We start from the raw sequence: 17,354 nt of genomic DNA on the forward strand, positions 1-17,354 counted from the left end.
TTTTGAAGGCTGGGAGAAGTCGTTCATTGTGTTCGCGAGTCTTTAGACACGATTGCGTAGGCTGCTACAATTTGAGCATCGCGTTCGTATAAGCCTTCACGCGTTCGTATAGAGTATTTGACTGAGCTGGGTTGTGTTCACTTCTTCTTCGTATTCGCAGTACTTTGTACGCGATCGCGTAGTGCATTTTCAGGGGCAGTGCAATTCCTTCTTCGCGATCGCGAGGTTTTTTCCGCGATTGAGATTCATTAATTCGTCTAGTGATTATAAAGTACTTTATTTCGAGGGTTTCAACCATTTTTGCACTTTTAGAGCTATGGAGCTCGGATTGAGGCGGTTCTTGAAGTAATTTTCACCATATGAATTGGGGTAAGTGTTCTCTACTCGGTTTGGGTTATATTCCATGAATCTATCTTTGATTTTAGCTTTTGGTTGATGAATTTTAAAGAGAAAATTGGGGGTTTTGGTCTAAAGTTTCATAATATGAAATTTTTGAGTTTTGAACATTGATTTGGTGTCGGATTTGAGTGTAACTAGTATGATTGGACTCGTAATTGAATAGGTTATCAAATTTTGTGAGTTTTGTCGGGTTCTGAGGTGCGGGCCCGAGTGTATTTTTGGCAGGATTTAGGATTTGATGTAGAATTCAATCTTTATCATTTGTAATTATTTTCTTAGGCTTTATCTAATGTATTTGGGTTGTTTTTGGTTAGTTTTGGGTTGTTCGGAGGTCGCTACGCATGATGGCATTCTTGGAGCATCGCTTGGCTTGATCGGTGTCGGAATTGACTTATTTAAGATAAATAACTCTTCTAAACTTAGTGCTAAGGGTATGAAACCCCGAATTATGTGTTGTGTGATTGGTGTTGAGGTGACGCACATGCTAGGTGACGGGCGTGTGGACGTGCACCCTGTGAGTTGTGACTCTGATGTTTGCAGGGCACTGTTTAGTGGCTCACTTTGTTGATAATTGTGTTTTCACCATGTGATAAAGTAATTGAGTTGTATATCATGCTAGATATCTTGTTTAGGCTTTATGGTGATATTGTTGGGACCCCTAACGGTCATTTCTTGCTGTTATCTTATTGATTTTATTGATATTTCGTACTCAGTCACATTCATGCATTCATATCATATTTTAGTCTCAGTTGTTACTTTTTGATACATCATATCATTATTCTGGGTCAGTTTTCATGACATTGTGAGCCCGTGGGTGAGACTGGAGAATGATGACTGAGTGAGACCGAGAGCCTGATTATGAGTGACCGTTATGGGATCGGGCTGCATGTTGCAACAAGTTATATTGATTTATGCCATAATTGGTTTGTTATAACGCTTGGGCCGTAGGAGCCTCTCCGGAGTCTACACACCCACAGTGAGCGCAGTTGATTATATTCAGGAATGGATCTTCCCTTGGTATGGAGATGGATCTTTTCCATGAGGCTGGATTGACCTGTTGTCCTCAGTACTGGAGACTGATGATCCGTGATGTATATATTCCGGGATGGATTTTCCCTGGGTCGTATGAGCCATACAGAGTACCGAGTGATTGAGCATTTATATATATACCTGGAGATGGATCTTCTCCATGGAACCGGAATGGCCTTTCCTCGGTACTGGGTGACTTATAGTCAGTGTTGTATATGTTCCAGGATGGATTTCCCTGGGTCGTATGGGCCATATACAGTACCGAGTGATTGAGCATGATGAGTGAAAAGTGTTAGACAGTGAGATTGAGTACTTTAGGAGTATGAGTACATGATTCATCTATGAGATACATGGCATTGGCATGCACACATGACATACATGCATAGAGATGCAGTTTTCCTTATGTTGTACGGTATCACATCATCATGACTTTTACACACATTGTTATGTGGCATAGAGAGGTATTTCACACTTGTTATCTGAAAAAAAAATAAAACATCTTATTTATTGTGGAAAACATTTTAAAAAAAATTACAGTTTTCAAACTATCTCATATTTTACGACGATTTTGGTAAAGGATTTGAGTTTCACTGATATTCTTGAATAGCGAAACTATTTTCGGAAAAATTGTGCAAAAGCTGAACATGTGTATCTCTGAGATTATTTCCTTGGTTATATGCTCTATGTTGTATGAACTGCTGTTGGTTATTTGTGTTGGACTCGACCTATGTTCCAACTCGTCACTGCTTTCTACATGATGTTAGGTTTGTTACTTTTTGAGTACATGGAGTCGGTTGTACTCATACTGCACTTCCTGCACATTGCGTGCAGATCCCGAATGTCGATGTTGCTGCGTTCGATGGTTGCTGGATTTGAAGGCGTACCTGCATTCCTGCTGTAGCTGCATCTTGTTCACGGTGGCCTTAGATTACAAAATTCTGTTCTGTTTATGTACTTTTTAAACAGAAGATGTATTCTCTTCATATTAGCTTTGTAAACTCTATTCTTAGAAGCTCATAATTTGTACTATCACTCTTGGAAAATGTAATAGATCTAGAAAATTTATTTTTTTCAACTACCTTATTAAATATTATGAAAATTGGATAGTATAGTTGGCTTACCTAGCGGGTTGGGTTAGGTGTCATCACGACTAGTGAATTTTGGGTCGTGACAGGTTGGCTAGTTGTTGCTCCTTCCTTTTATCTTTCTGAGGGGAGGGTCTTCCATAATCTCTGCCTTATTAAAGGTAGATGTAAGGTCTGCGTACACACTACCTTCCCAAACTGCACTTGTGGAATTATACTGGGTCTGTTGTTGTAATTTTTTTTATTGATTTTTTTCGTAACAACACAACTGTTATGACACATTTAATATACACGTTCAGAAAAAAGAATTTCTTTAGCAAGCTATTATTGAGATGGATAGAATTATCTTGTACTCCCTCCATTCACTTTTAGTTGTCCATTATACTAAATATACATTTTCATTTTTACTTTTCTATTATCCTAAATCAAAAGAAAGATAATCTTCTTTTACTTGTCCAATATATATATATATATATATATTGTCATGACCCAGATTTTTCACCCTCGGGAGTCGTGATGGAGGCCACTAATATGAGCTAGACAAGCCATTTATGTGAACAATTTACCCTTTTTTACCCATTTTATATTCGTTAATAATTGCGAAGTAATAACATTTAAACAGCGAAATTTAACATAAGCGGAAGAAAAAGTAATAAGCTAGCTGAACATGAACCCAATACAACTGTTTGAGTCTCGACTAATCAGAACTGGTGTCACAGTTTCACAAACGGTCTAAGAATACTACAATTAAAGGTCTGAAAGAAATAAATACAACACTATCTCTGGAAATACATGAAAGAAACAGGAATAGTAGATAAAAGGAGACGCCAAGGCCTGCGGACGCTTGCAGGACTACCTCGGGTCGCCTGATGAGCAAGAATCAACAATCCCACTGCGGTCCGAAGTCTACAACACTAAGGTTTGCACAAAAGAGTGCAGAGTGTAGTATCAACACAACCGACCCCATGTGCTGGTAAGTGCCTAGCCTAACCCCGACGAGGTAGTGACAACGCTAGGACCAGACTACCAAATAAACCTGTGCAGTTCAATTATATATAGCAGGAAAGAAATACAGAAATAAACAAGTAAAGTTGGGAGGGGGAAACATGCTTCGGGGAATAGCAGGTAAAACAGAATATCAAGAGAATTATAAGGAATCATAACCACCCACTAACACGAAAAAGGGAACAAAGGCATATTTACTTTCTTTTCATATCTCGTGGCAGGCGTACCGCCTGCTCCCATTTCACTTGTCTTGGGGTAGGCGTACCACCCGCTCCCATTTCATTATATTTTTGTTGCGGCATGCAACCCGATCCACATTTAATATTGTTGCGGCGTGCAACCCGATCCACATATAATATTGTTGCGGCGTGTAATCCGATCCACATATAATATTGTTGCGGCGTGCAACCCGATCCACATATAATATTGTTGCAGCATGTAACCTGATCCACATATAATATTGTTGCGGCGTGCAACCCGATCCACATATAATATTGTTGCGGCGTGCAACCCGGTCCACATATAATATTGTTGCGGCGTACAACCCGATCCACATATAATATTTACAATTATAACGAGAGTCCCGACAAGAGATCAATAAGGTCTACACTATCCCGAAAGAAAGGGATTCGATAGCATAAGCAAGCACGTCCGGCCAAGGGAGAAACAGCTATAACCAAACTTGATACCACACCTAACTACCTTAGTTGTAACCAAACTCGTTACAACATCTAACCACCTCAGCTATAACCAAACTCGTCACCACACCTAACTAACTCAACTATAACCAAACTCATCACCACACCTAACAACCTCAGCTCTAACTAACCTCATTCTGACACCTAACTACCTTAGCTATACCCATAATCCCTACCCGACACAAAGAATCCTCAACCTAAGCATCTGTAATATCAATTAAGAACACAATGCAAGGGAACCATAATTCAACAATAGCTCGGCAAGGGGGCAACACAATGATCTCTTCTCTTTCTCACTTTTACCTCACAATTCACTTCGCAACTCGAGCCAATGCTCTAGAGTTTCGACTATCACTTATACTTTCACAATTCATTATACAACTGGAGCCAACACTTCTCAATGTTCATAAGTCACAACTTTTTCACAACTTTACACAACAAATAGAAGTCTTCACCAAGGCATGAATAATACAACGAGATCATAAAATCACAAGATAAGATTCACGGTCATGCTTGACACCAACGCATAGATACTCGTCACCATGCCTATACGTCGTACTCAACAAGAAACAAATAGCAAATAGGACACATCTCCTAATCCCTCAAGCTAAGGTTAGGCCAAACACTTACCCCGATGCCTCGAACACAACTCAAGCTTCAATTATAGCTTTACCCCTTGATTCTACCGCCAATTCGCTCGTATCTAGTCACAAATTACTTAATTACATCAATAAACGCTAAATGAATCAACCCCAATGCATGAAAATGAGTTTTCCAAAGTTTTACCCAAAAAGTCAAAAATCGCCCCGGGCCCACATGGTCAAAACTCGAGGTTCGAACTAAAGCCCGATTACCCATTCCCCCACGAACCCATATATATGATTTGTTTTGAAATCGGACCTCAAATCGAGGTCTAAATCCCCAATTTTTGAAAAATATAGGTTCTACCCAAAACACCCAATTTCCCCCGATAAAATCATTGATTTGAAGTTGAAATCATGTTAAAAGATGTTTATGATTGAAGAAAACTAGTTAAAAATTACTTACAATTGATTTGGAGAAGAAATGTTGTTTGAAAAATCACCTTTTATGTTTTTGGGGTTTTGAAAATGAAAAATGACTGAAAATCCCGTCTATTTATACCCCTCTCAGACCCCCTGTGCGGACCGCACAAAATGGACTGCGGCTGCACAGGCCTTCCTGAAGTGCTGCGGTCCAGCGCCCTGTGCGGACCGCACAAAGCCGACCGCGGCCGCACAGGTCTCCACCGCGCTCCGCACGAAATCGACCGCGGACCGCACTGTAGCGCCCTGTGCGGACCACACAAAGCCGACCGCGGCCGCATAGCCTTCACCGCGCACCGCACAAGGTCGACCGCGGACCGCACTGGTGGGGGTTCAGAGACCTGCAATTTTTTTCTGGTTTTAAGCCTAAAATATCCCGAAGCCTACCCGAAACTCACCCGAGCTCTCAGAACTCCAAACCAAGTGCACACAAAACCTCAAGAATATCGTACGGACTTATTCGTGTAATCAAAGCATCAAAATAACATCATGAACATCAAATCAAATCTCAAGATCAATGAAATCTTCTCAAAACTTCTTTAAACATCAACTTTGCAATTTAAGTCCAAATCACGTCATATGACATACGTTTTTCACCAAATTCCACAGAAATATCTTAAATCATATATACGACCTGTACCGGGCGCCGGAACCAAAATACGGGCCCGATACCATCATGTTCTAATCAAATTTCATTTCAATTTTTTTTAAACAATTTCAGAAAATAATTTCCTTTGAAAATTCATTTCTTGGGCTCGGGACCTCGGAATTCGATTCCGAGCATATGCCCAAGTCCCATATTTTCCTACGGACCCTCCGGGACCGTCAAATTACGGGTCCGGTCCGTTTACCTAAAACGTTGACCGAAGTCAAATTAGCTCATTCTATAATCAAAACTTCTCGTTTTTCATAGATTATCATATTTAAGCTTTCCGGCTACATGCCCGGACCGTGCACGCAAATCGAGATGACTCTAAATGATGTTTTCAAGGCCTCAGAACATAGAATTTTATTTTAAAACAACACATATATATATATTGTTATTAATTTTGTGAGCGGATATACACTTTTAATTTTTTTTAAAAACGTTAGGGTAGACTTCCTATAGGAACGTGGGCTAAAAGCCACTTTCTCTCTCTCTCTGATTATTCTTTGAAGACGCGCACTTCGGGAAACAAACAACACATGAAAGACAGGGTAATTTTATTTTTCTTTTTTACACTATTTTCCACTTCCATATTTTCAGATCAGACTTTGAATACATTAATTAACTTACACAGTTACACTCCTTAATCTTTCACGATCCTTAGATCATACAACAACAAGACAAAATTTTTATTAAAAAGATTCAAAAATAAACAATTAAAAAAACATACAAAACCTTTGACTTTTCACCCAAAATCATGAATTTGAGATCAAAACAGCAAACCCCATTTGAATTCTTGAGTGTATGATGGAGAAAAAAGCAATCTTGGTGCTTTTGGTGCTGTCACTGAGCCTAATCAGTGGCCAAGAACCAAAAAAGATTGAAACTTTAAAGGCACCATATAGGATCCACACTTTATTTTCTGTAGAATGTCAAAATTACTTTGATTGGCAAACTGTAGGACTTATGCACAGTTACAAAAAGGCTCAGCAGCCTGGACCAATTACAAGATTATTGAGTTGTACTGATGAAGAGAGGAAGAATTATAGAGGAATGGAGTTGGCTCCCACTTTTGAGGTTCCTTCTATGAGCAGACATCCCAAAACTGGTGATTGGTAAAGCTCCCAACTTTAAATTTTGTGTGTAGCTTTTTCAGTTTTTGTGGATGCATATGGTGTTTGGTGATCAAATGCTGAATTGGGGTTCTTGATTCTTGTGAATTTGATTGCTTTGAACAGTTAAAAGATGAAAAGATGATATTTTGTTGATCTTTCAATGAAGGGTCAGCTTTGGTTTATGGCTTTATGCCTTCAAATTTTTGTGGGTTTTTCAGTTTCTGTGGATGCGTGTGGTGTTTGGTGATTTAATGCTGAATTGGGGTTCTTGATTTTTGTGAATTTGATAGCTTTGAACAATTAATAATATGAAGAAATGAAATTATGTTGATTTTTCCAACAAAGTTATCAGCTTTGTCTAGTGTTGTGTGATTGCCACCCTTATTTGGTTTTGCCTATTTTATGCATGGATACAATGCTGAATTGGGTCCTAAACTGGTGATTGGTAAAGCTCCCAACTTTAATTTTTTTATGTGGTTCTTTCAGTTTTTGTGGATGCATGTGATGTTTGGTGATAAATGCTGAATTGGGGTTCTTGATTCTTGTGAATTTGATTTCTTTGAGCCGTTAAGAAGATGAAAAGATGCTATTTTTCTGATTTTCTAACGAGGGCAAGCTTTGTTTAGTGTTGTATGATTGTCACGTAATTTGGTTTACGCCTTCAATTTTTTGTGGTCTTTTCTGTTTTTGTGGATGCATATGTTGTTTGTGATAAAAATGCTGAATTGGGTTTTTTGATTCTTGTGAATTTGATGGCTTTGAACAGTTAGGAAGATGAAAAATGATATCTTGCTGTTTTTCTAACGAGGGTCAGCTTTGTCTTGTTTCGTGTGATTGCCACCTTTATTCGGTTTTTGCCTTCAATTTTATGTATGGATTCAATGCTGAATTGGGTTTCTGATTCTTGTTGATGCATGTGTTGTTGATGATTAAATGCTGAATTGGGTTTTTGATTCTTGTAAATTTGATGGCTTTGAACAGTTAATAGTATGAAGAGATGAACTTATGTTGTTTTCCCCATGAAGGTATTGTGTGACTACTGATTACCACCTTTATTAGGTATTTTCCTTTGATTGTATGTGTTGATTCAATGCTGAACTGGGTTCTTGGTTCTTGTGACTTTGATAGCTTTGAACAATAGAATATGAAGAAATGCAAACATGTTTTTGTGGATGCATGTGTTGTTGGTGATTAAATACTGAATTGGGTTCTTGTTCTTGCGACTTTGATGGCTTTGAATAATTAAGAAAGTGAAAAGATGATATTTTGTAACAAGGGTCAACTTTGTCTAATGTTGTGTGATTGCCACCTTTTGCCTTCAATTTTATATATGGATTCAATGGTGAATCAGATTTCTGATTCTTGTGGATATTATGGCTTTGAATAATTTGGAATCGGAGCAGATCAATTTATGTTGTTTTCCACTGAGGGATCAGCTTTGTCTAGTGTTGTGTGATTACCACTTCTTTTTGGTTTTTGCTTTTGATTTTCTATGTCGGCTTCAATGCGAAATTGGATTTTTAATTCTTGTGTTCTTGTGGCTTTGAACAGTTAAGAATACAAAGAAAAGAACTTATGTTGTTTTCCCAACAAAGTTATCAGCTTGGTCTATGTTTGTGCGATTTCCTCCTTGATGGCTTTGAACATTTAAGAACGTGAAGAGATAAAAATATGTTATTCTCGACAAAGGTGTCAGCTTTGTAAAATGGGAGTATTTGATTGATCTTTCTTTATTTTTCTTCTACTTTTGGATATTCATTTGTGTATAGAAGTTAGTGTTGGTTGTTGTCCCTGGTGGTTTTGAAATATCAAGAATTTAACAGATATAAAAAGTTCAAAGGTGATTGAGATATCTCTGATAATAGAAAGATTAGATTCCCTTCCGGTTCTTTGTCAGTTACTCTTTCTTTCTTTCTTTTTATTTATGTCGTAATCTTTCTGATCTGATTTGGAGGTACTTCTGTTGGTTAAAGGCAACATTAGAAGCATAAAATACAGTTTAGAGAAAATCATGCTGTTCTGTTTGTTTCGGCAGGTATCCCGCAATAAACAAACCAGCTGGAGTTGTTCACTGGCTTAAATACAGCAAAGAGGCACAAAATGTTGATTGGGTTGTCATACTGGACGCAGACATGATTATTCGAGGTCCAATTGTACCATGGGAGATTGGGGCAGAGAAAGGGAGGCCTGTTTCTGCGTATTATGGGTAAACTCAACTTTCCATTTTGTCTCATTTTTAGTTTCAGCATTTTAGTAAGATCTTGATATGGAAACAAAAGAATTTCTTGATGGAAACAAAATAATTAGCAATCATGTCCTATTTACATATGTTAGTTAATGTTTATGTGAACATATATGTCCAGTAAACTTCTTAGATAACCAAAATGAAGTAGAAAGGGATTAAGAGAAGGAATAATCCCGTGCACTTCCTTTATAGTTTAATATTAGTGCATCAACTTTTATTGCACTTGGCATGTGGAAAGCAGATTCCCGGTTCAAGGAAAGCCATAAATATCGATGAATTAAAAACCCACGTTTTCTTGAGGACCATTTTGGTGTTTCCTTGACACCAAAATGTTTATTTTGACATGGTTTAATATTAGCTCGATTGTTGAGGGGTTGTTGATTCCGAAGAGTTTATTTTCTAATTAGGTATTTAATTGGATGCGATAATGTTCTTGCGAAGCTGCATACAAAGCATCCCGAACTCTGTGACAAGGTTGGTGGGCTATTAGCCATGCATATAGATGATCTTCGAGCTTTGGCACCGCTATGGCTTTCGAAGACTGAAGAAGTACGGGAAGACAGAGCTCACTGGCCAACCAATTATACCGGCGATATCTACGGAACAGGGTGGATCAGTGAGATGTATGGATATTCATTTGGTGCTGCGGAGGCAAGTTGTTTCATTTGTTTACGTATCTTTTATTTTACAGATATCTGTTGCTGCTTTTCTAAGCTTTTATTAAGATGATAATATATATCCTTGATATTTGATTTCTCAGGTAGGACTCCGGCATAAGATTAATGATAACTTGATGATATATCCTGGCTATATTCCACGAGAGGGTGTTGAACCTATTCTTATGCACTATGGCTTGCCTTTTAATGTTGGAAACTGGTCATTCAGTAAACTACAACATCACGATGATGACATTGTCTATAATTGCAGTCGGCTCTTCCCTGAACCTCCTTATCCCCGAGAGGTAAAATTTAGTCTGCACAACTAAAATAGATCATATCAGTCTATGCATCGTATAGATTTCTTTTTGTTGCTTACCAGCTTGGTTTCCATTTTCTGAATACTAACTCAGCTGAATGTGCGCTGATGGAAAAAGTCAATGTCAATTGATACTAAAACTTGTAAAGCAACGAATTCATATATACAATACGAGCAAAAGAGTATGTTTAATCTTATTGCCTTCTGGGGTTGATGCTTCTACCACCATTCATTTATGCGTATTCAAACATGTTTAACAAGATTGATGAAGTAAATTAGGCTGTGCAAGCTAATATTATCTAGCTATCTGTTAAATCTTCATAAACCGAGATGCTTAGTGGTTTAAAATCTCTGGCTTAAAAGATCATGTATTATTGGCCATATGGAAAGTCAATGAGCAATCAAGTAATTCTATTCCAGCTCAATGTGGTGAACTATGGGTACTTGCTCATAGACATAATAGTAAGAGTTACGAAATTTGGAGTTTAAATTTAAACACTTGACCAGCTTAAAGCTTCCTTTTTGGGGCCTCTAAAATACAAATATACTGATATAAGTTTTATAGTTGTATAATAAGAAGTTAATGAGTTTACTGGATAGTGCTCCCTTCCACTCTTAGGGATCGTTTGGTACGAGGGATAAGGGATAATTAATCTCGGAATTAAATTTGAGATGAGTTTATCCCATGTTTGGTTGGGATAAAAGTGTGGTATAACTAATCCCAGAATTAGTTCTACAGGGATTATAGTGTTATTTTTATTCCTATGGGAGAGCGGGATAACATTCCCGGGATAACTAATCCCGGAATAATTAATACTAGGATAACTTGTTTCCCAACGAAACGACCCCTTAGTCACCAGAAATTTGCATCATTCATTCTCCGACATAACTTGCATTCTATTTTCTTGCAATGCTCATTAGAATTTTTGCTTCTTGCAGATAACACAGATGGAACCGGATCGTAACAAAAGGAGGGCGCTGTTTCTGAATATAGAGTGCATTAATACCTTGAATGAGGGCCTTTTGTTACAGCATGCTGCCTTTGGATGCCCTAAGCCAAAGTGGTCAAAGTATCTAAGCTTCTTAAAGAGCAAAACATTCGCTGAACTAAGTCGGGCAAAACCTTTGACTTCCCAAAGTCGGCAGATGATGGAGGTTGAAGTTCATAAAGAAGTTGATAATGCGCCTGAAAAGCCACATCCAAAAATCCACACCATTTTCTCTACAGAATGTTCACCTTACTTTGATTGGCAAACAGTGGGGCTTGTCCACAGTTTTTACAAGAGCGGTCAGCCAGGGAATATTACGAGGCTTCTAAGCTGTACAGAGGAAGACTTAAAGCAATACAAAGGCCATGATCTAGCTCCCACCCACTATGTCCCATCCATGAGCCGACATCCATTAACTGGAGACTGGTAATCTATAGCTTACCTATGTGTGCAGCATCGTCAACTTTGCTTGCAAAGTTTAAAGCGCAAAAAACCTTTTGTTTTCAGTAATAATGTAGTTGTGTCACCATTCTTAGTTTTTGCTTATTTCAGGTATCCGGCAATCAACAAACCAGCCGCAGTTCTTCACTGGATGAATCATGTGAAGACAGATGCTGAATACATTGTGATTCTAGATGCCGACATGATCATGAGAGGACCAATAACACCATGGGAATTCAATGCAGCTCGCGGCCATCCAGTTTCAACTCCCTATGAGTAAGGGTTATAAGTTTGCGATTTTCATTTTCATTGAGTTGGAGGATTGCATGGTTTAATTGTTCTGGTGTATCAGTTCTTGCCTTATTCACCTGGCACAGATTCTTACACAATTAAATTTTGTTCCTGTTGAATCAGCTACCTTATTGGCTGTGACAACGTACTTGCAAAGCTCCACACTCGCCATCCTGAAGCTTGTGACAAGGTTGGGGGTGTGATCATAATGCATGTAGATGATTTACGTAAATTTGCGCTGCAGTGGCTGCACAAAACAGTGGAGGTCCGACTCGATAGATCTCATTGGTCCAAGAACATAACAGGAGATGTCTATGAAGCTGGGTGGATTAGTGAGATGTATGGTTACTCTTTCGGTGCTGCAGAGGTATGTCCTACTCCTTGGCATCCATTGCTAACGGTAGTCAGTAATGTGTCTAATCTGAATTTTGATGTTGCGTAGTTGAATTTGCGGCACGTCATAAGCGACGAGATTTTGATATACCCGGGATATGTTCCTGCTCCTGGTGTGAACTACAGAGTTTTCCACTATGGCTTGGAATATAGGGTTGGTAACTGGAGTTTCGACAAAGCAAACTGGAGACACGTTGACTTGGTTAACCAATGCTGGGCTAAGTTTCCCGATCCTCCTGATCCATCATCACTTGATCAAAGTGATAATAATTCCTTACAGCGCGACTTGCTTAGCATAGAATGTGCAACGACATTGAATGAAGCTCTTCATATACACCACGAGAGAAGAAAATGCCCCGATCCTAACTCTATTTCCACTGCCAATCAGGACACAACCAATGAAACTAGAACCAATGCTGAAACTAGAACCAATGATGATGAAAGTAGAACCAATGCTGAAACTAGAACCAATGATGATGAAACTAGAACCAATGCTGAAACTAGAACCAACGGTGAAACTAGAACCGACTCCGAAACTAGAACCAGTGCTGAAGCTAGAATGGCTGTTGAAACTACTACTTCAAGAAAGTTTGGAAAAGTTGACGACATTCAGGGTTTGAGGCACGATGACGTGCCCAAAAATAATTCTCAGCAATCTTCCCAACCTGACACGTCAAACGGGACGTTCAGTTCCATGAGATTTTGGATCATGGCATTGTGGGCGGTTTCAATTTTCGCCTTCTTGGGCGTCATGTCTGTCATGCTTAAAGGCCGTAAGGGATTGAAAAAGAGAGGTAAAGGTTACAAGTCTAAGAGAAGAACTTCGTATTCTGGTTTCTGGAATACGAATGGACAGGATAATAGGCATATACGCAGCGCTGAAACAGCATAGAAAGAACATGGTCATTCGAGACAAAGGTCCATGAAGTTCATCGTTTAGCTGCGACGAAACGTTTCTTTTGTTCGAGTTAGTAATTGAGTCATCTGCATTGCTGGATGGATAGCTACAACACTATCTGGTGTAATGGAAGATGTTTTCTGATGCTCAATTGATTGATTATTGCCTTTGGTTCAACTTCACGTGAAGCTGGTAGTTTGCAACAAATGCATACTGGGACCATTGCTATGGACAAACAGAAGGTAGGTATAACTTCAGAAACAAAGTTTTCTTAGTCTTGCTGCTGTTTTTTCCCTTTTCAGGAGAATAGGGTAGTAAAGTTTTTTTTTTTAATTTAAAATAATTGCAATATTCTTTTTTGTATTGTAATTTCTGCACCTGTAAGTTTCACAAGTATAATAAGTTTCATTTCAGGTTGTGTTGTGCAAGGTTTAGTAAAAACCGAACCAACCCGTTCCATGTACACCCTTACTTATGCAATTAGTTAAAGACATTACTTTTTTTTTAAAATAATATTCAACAGAATTGGGTTGGAATATTTGGTGGGTATGTGTCTCACGTTTGAAACTGTTCACAAATGATGAAAGATGGGTGGAGGAAAGTAAGAATGAAAAAGGGGAGAGTAAATCTTTCATCCCCCCCCCCCCAATATAACACCCACAGAAACTTGGGTTACTATCTTTTCATTTGTAACTCCCTTGGTCATGGACCTTATATGGTCACTCTCATAAGAATGGAATGGTTTTTGTTTCCTTGTCTTAACATTCAAGGTGTCACCAACAAGGGTTGTGGTAAGTACTCCTTCATTCTTAACCAGAGGTTTTGAGTTCGAGCCCCTAGGTGTGGAATCGCCTTTGTAAGGGAGCGCTTTACCCCCAATGTGTGACTTCCCGGCGCGAATCCGGATTAGTCAGGCCCCAATATGGATACCGGATACCTGGTGAGAAATCAAAAAAAACATTAAAGGTGTCTACACTTGTCACTTCTTTCAATTCTATTATGTTCATTTAATATTATTATTCGTAATAGAATATCTGTCTATTGAATTCGCCCTTAATTTGAATGTCTTTCTTTCTATCTATCTTCTTGAAATTTGAATTCGCCCCTAATTTGAATGTCTTTCTTCGTGATCCAAAAACGTACTTTTTATTTTCCACTTTCCTTATCTAATAACATCTTAATCTTCACTCTACGAATAAGAAATAAGAGCATCTAGCCGAATAGCAGATAGTAAGCGGAGAAAAAATTAAAGGCGCCTGCTTTCCAAAGGTGCATAGAGAACGGGCCAGATGCAGCAGAGCGACAACCGAGGAGCGGGTTTCCCACTGGAAGGAGGACACGAGACGGCCATCTCAAGGCACATCATGACCTACAGGCAACACCGGCTAAACTTGGAAAACAATCCGAAAAAAGGGTCTTCTATCACAAGCTTTCGAGAATAGAATAAACAAGACTTGGGATCGCATTTTTCTATATATGTATGATGTTAGGTCTGGTTAACATTAAGGTCTGGTTAAATTAAGATACTATAGAGAACCAATAATTTGAAGTATCCACATTAGATAACGAGTCATTTGTAACCTTACAAGAACAGATTAGAGTAGCAACAACTAGGGTAATATCATAGATCGTACGTAGCTCAACTTTTATTTTATTATACCAAAGTCACTACACTGACTTTTGTAACAACTAATGAAAAATTACTCAATTTTACGTAAATATATGAACTCACTACGCTATTTTGTAATGAAAGAATCACTTAATTTCGCTAAATAAGAAAACATTTTCAAGATAAACGAGGTTATTTGGGACCATATAAAGTATTTTTCCACATGGCAAAATCTTATTGGGATGTCAAGAATCTGTCACGTGACAACATCGTCCAGATGACTTACATACATAACTCTCAGACCAATCGAATAGACACAAAACATTTGTTTAGTTTAGTTTATTCATTTGTTTTTTTGGTCAAAAGTTTATTCATTTGTTGTCATTTTCCTTTGGAAAAATCAGAAGTTTCGTCTGTCTAATCTGCGTAAGCGATTGGCCATCTGCTTTTCTCATCAAATTTCTGTACTAATCTTGGCAATAGGTATCACCTTTTTATATTTAATTAATAAGTTTCAATTCTAATAGTTTCAATTATAAAATTCAAAAATTCTTTTCATAAGGGTCATCTTGTATTCACGCAAATAGGGGAAGGGCCGCATTCTAAGAAATGTGATGTAGACTGTTTATTTTAATGCAAGTATTAGTGGCTATTTTCATAGCTCAAGACTAGAGGTGGATTTATCGCTTTATTAACCGTACACGTGAACCCATGATCATTCCACCAAATTAAGTATTTTATGTATATATTTCCTATTAGGGATGTACATAGGTCGGGTTGGTTCGGATTTTACAATTACCAAACCAAACCAATTGTGTTGGGTTATTAAATCTAAATATCAAACCAAACTAATAAAACTCGGGTTTTTCAATCTCGATTTTTCTCGGTTTTTCGGGATTTTTCGGGTTTTTTTTCTGGTAAAATCTTCGTAGAACAAAACATATAACTTGTGCTCAAAATATTTCTTTAATCCTAGTAAGATACTACTATATAAAGTATTTTCCAAGAAAATAATATAAAATATGAGATGTGTCATGGCTTATCCTAAAATATTCAACAATAAAGACATGTAATATCAATATTGCTAATTAAAAAGTCATAATAAAAATAAACATAATCTAAAAATACTAAGTCATGCTAAAATAAGTAGACTAATAAGGGAGTATTAATTACATGACTAAATGCTAAAGAAAAATAAAAATTGGTTATGCATTTTTATTTAAATTATTGCAAAACAAAAAAAAATAGATATTCAATACATTTTACGTTCGTAATATTGAATTGAATGTCTTTTGTTAGCATTAGTATTGATTTAATTTTGGTTTGGGCTTTTGTTAGCATTATTTAGTTTACTAATATTAATGACTATAAAACTTATTGGAACATTCAAAAGTTCTAAGTCCAACCTTGAAATAATACCTTAAAAGATAAAATTATGAATTTTTTTAAGAAATATTTACAAACAACATCATAATAAGTATATTTATATATTAAATATATCTAAAATTTCTCTATATATAATGTCGGGTTGGTTTGGTTTCGGTTTGACTTTCTTTAGTTAAAACCAAACCAAACCAATTATGGTCGGGTTTTTTTCCCAAAACCAAACCAAATCAAACCAAACTATAGTAGGATTTTTTCTCGGTTTGACTCGGATTGTCGGGTTGGTGCGGTTTGTCGGTTTCCTTTGTACACCCTTATTTCCTATAATTGATCTAATATAACTTGCTGATACTCATGCTCCAAAAAACTGAATGGTGCACTTGATTGAGTGCTGAATTATTTATCCAATAGATCAATGATCGATTCCCATTTAATTTTTTTCCTTTTTATTAATGATATATTCATATTTTAAAAATCTTAGATCTGCCCCTTACTCGAGACATATATTTTAAACGGAGGGAGTACATGTAGATATATATAATTAGAAAATAGGAAAAATATGGACCTTTCATTCTGAGGAGTAAGGGGCTACTTCATGTGAAAAGGCTTTTAACTTATTTTGTTCAACATTAAAACAAACAAACGACTATGGCAAATCATGTATATCTTCTTTTGTCCTCTCTCATTCCAGAATGATTGATCAAAATAAACTTGAGGTACTTTTATCCTAAAATATCATACTGACAATCAGTACCAAAAATTAACCTAATTACAACACTTAATTAAGTTATAATGCCAATGAAATAGTAATTTAATCGAAGTTAGTTGTAGATTGAGTTTTTAATTGGTTAGCAAGCTCATATTCGAGCTTTACTAAGCAGGATCTTATGTTGTTATGATTTGAGTATGAAATTGATAAGGTATTTAAATTGTAGCGGAAAATCATAATTCAAATTATACAAAATGGTATTTTGTGCTACGTCTTTTTACCAAAAAGAAAATAAATGGAAAAATTGAAAAATTTCAACCAAGCTGTATGTATGAGAATTAGGTGTGTCAAACGGGGGATATAGATTAAATTTGAACAGG

General features: G+C 37.2%; 1 protein-coding gene across 3 annotated transcripts; it reads left to right on the plus strand.

Annotated features, from left to right (window-relative positions):
- Positions 1-6,388: 6,388 nt before the first annotated feature.
- Positions 6,389-13,813, plus strand: LOC104243941 (peptidyl serine alpha-galactosyltransferase). Of its 3 annotated transcripts, XM_070160317.1 has the most exons (9): positions 6,389-6,477; positions 6,888-7,041; positions 9,077-9,247; positions 9,694-9,941; positions 10,051-10,247; positions 11,201-11,676; positions 11,803-11,967; positions 12,106-12,349; positions 12,425-13,813. In XM_070160317.1, the coding sequence occupies exons 2-9, from the start codon at positions 6,893-6,895 to the stop codon at positions 13,265-13,267; spliced, it is 2,493 nt and encodes an 830-aa protein (XP_070016418.1). In that variant the 5' UTR covers positions 6,389-6,477; positions 6,888-6,892; the 3' UTR covers positions 13,268-13,813. The 3 variants fall into 3 exon arrangements, with proteins under 3 accessions (XP_070016418.1, XP_070016417.1, XP_070016419.1); XM_070160316.1 differs by lacking the exon at positions 6,389-6,477 and having other exon boundaries at positions 6,508-7,041; XM_070160318.1 differs by lacking the exons at positions 6,389-6,477; positions 6,888-7,041 and adding an exon at positions 7,465-7,486.
- The last annotated feature ends 3,541 nt before the right edge of the window (positions 13,814-17,354 follow it).

This window comes from Nicotiana sylvestris, chromosome 10 (assembly GCF_000393655.2).
Source record: "Nicotiana sylvestris chromosome 10, ASM39365v2, whole genome shotgun sequence".
Lineage (NCBI taxonomy): Eukaryota > Viridiplantae > Streptophyta > Magnoliopsida > Solanales > Solanaceae > Nicotiana > Nicotiana sylvestris.

Excerpts from the sequence above, each read along its gene's own strand:
- LOC104243941 (XM_070160316.1), top strand. The coding sequence starts at position 6,731 with ATGATGGAGAAAAAAGCAATCTTGGTGCTTTTGGTGCTGTCACTGAGC. Across the intron at positions 10,248-11,200 it reads AACCTCCTTATCCCCGAGAG|ATAACACAGATGGAACCGGA; the intron begins GTAAAATTTAGT and ends TGCTTCTTGCAG. Across the intron at positions 12,350-12,424 it reads ACTCTTTCGGTGCTGCAGAG|TTGAATTTGCGGCACGTCAT; the intron begins GTATGTCCTACT and ends GATGTTGCGTAG.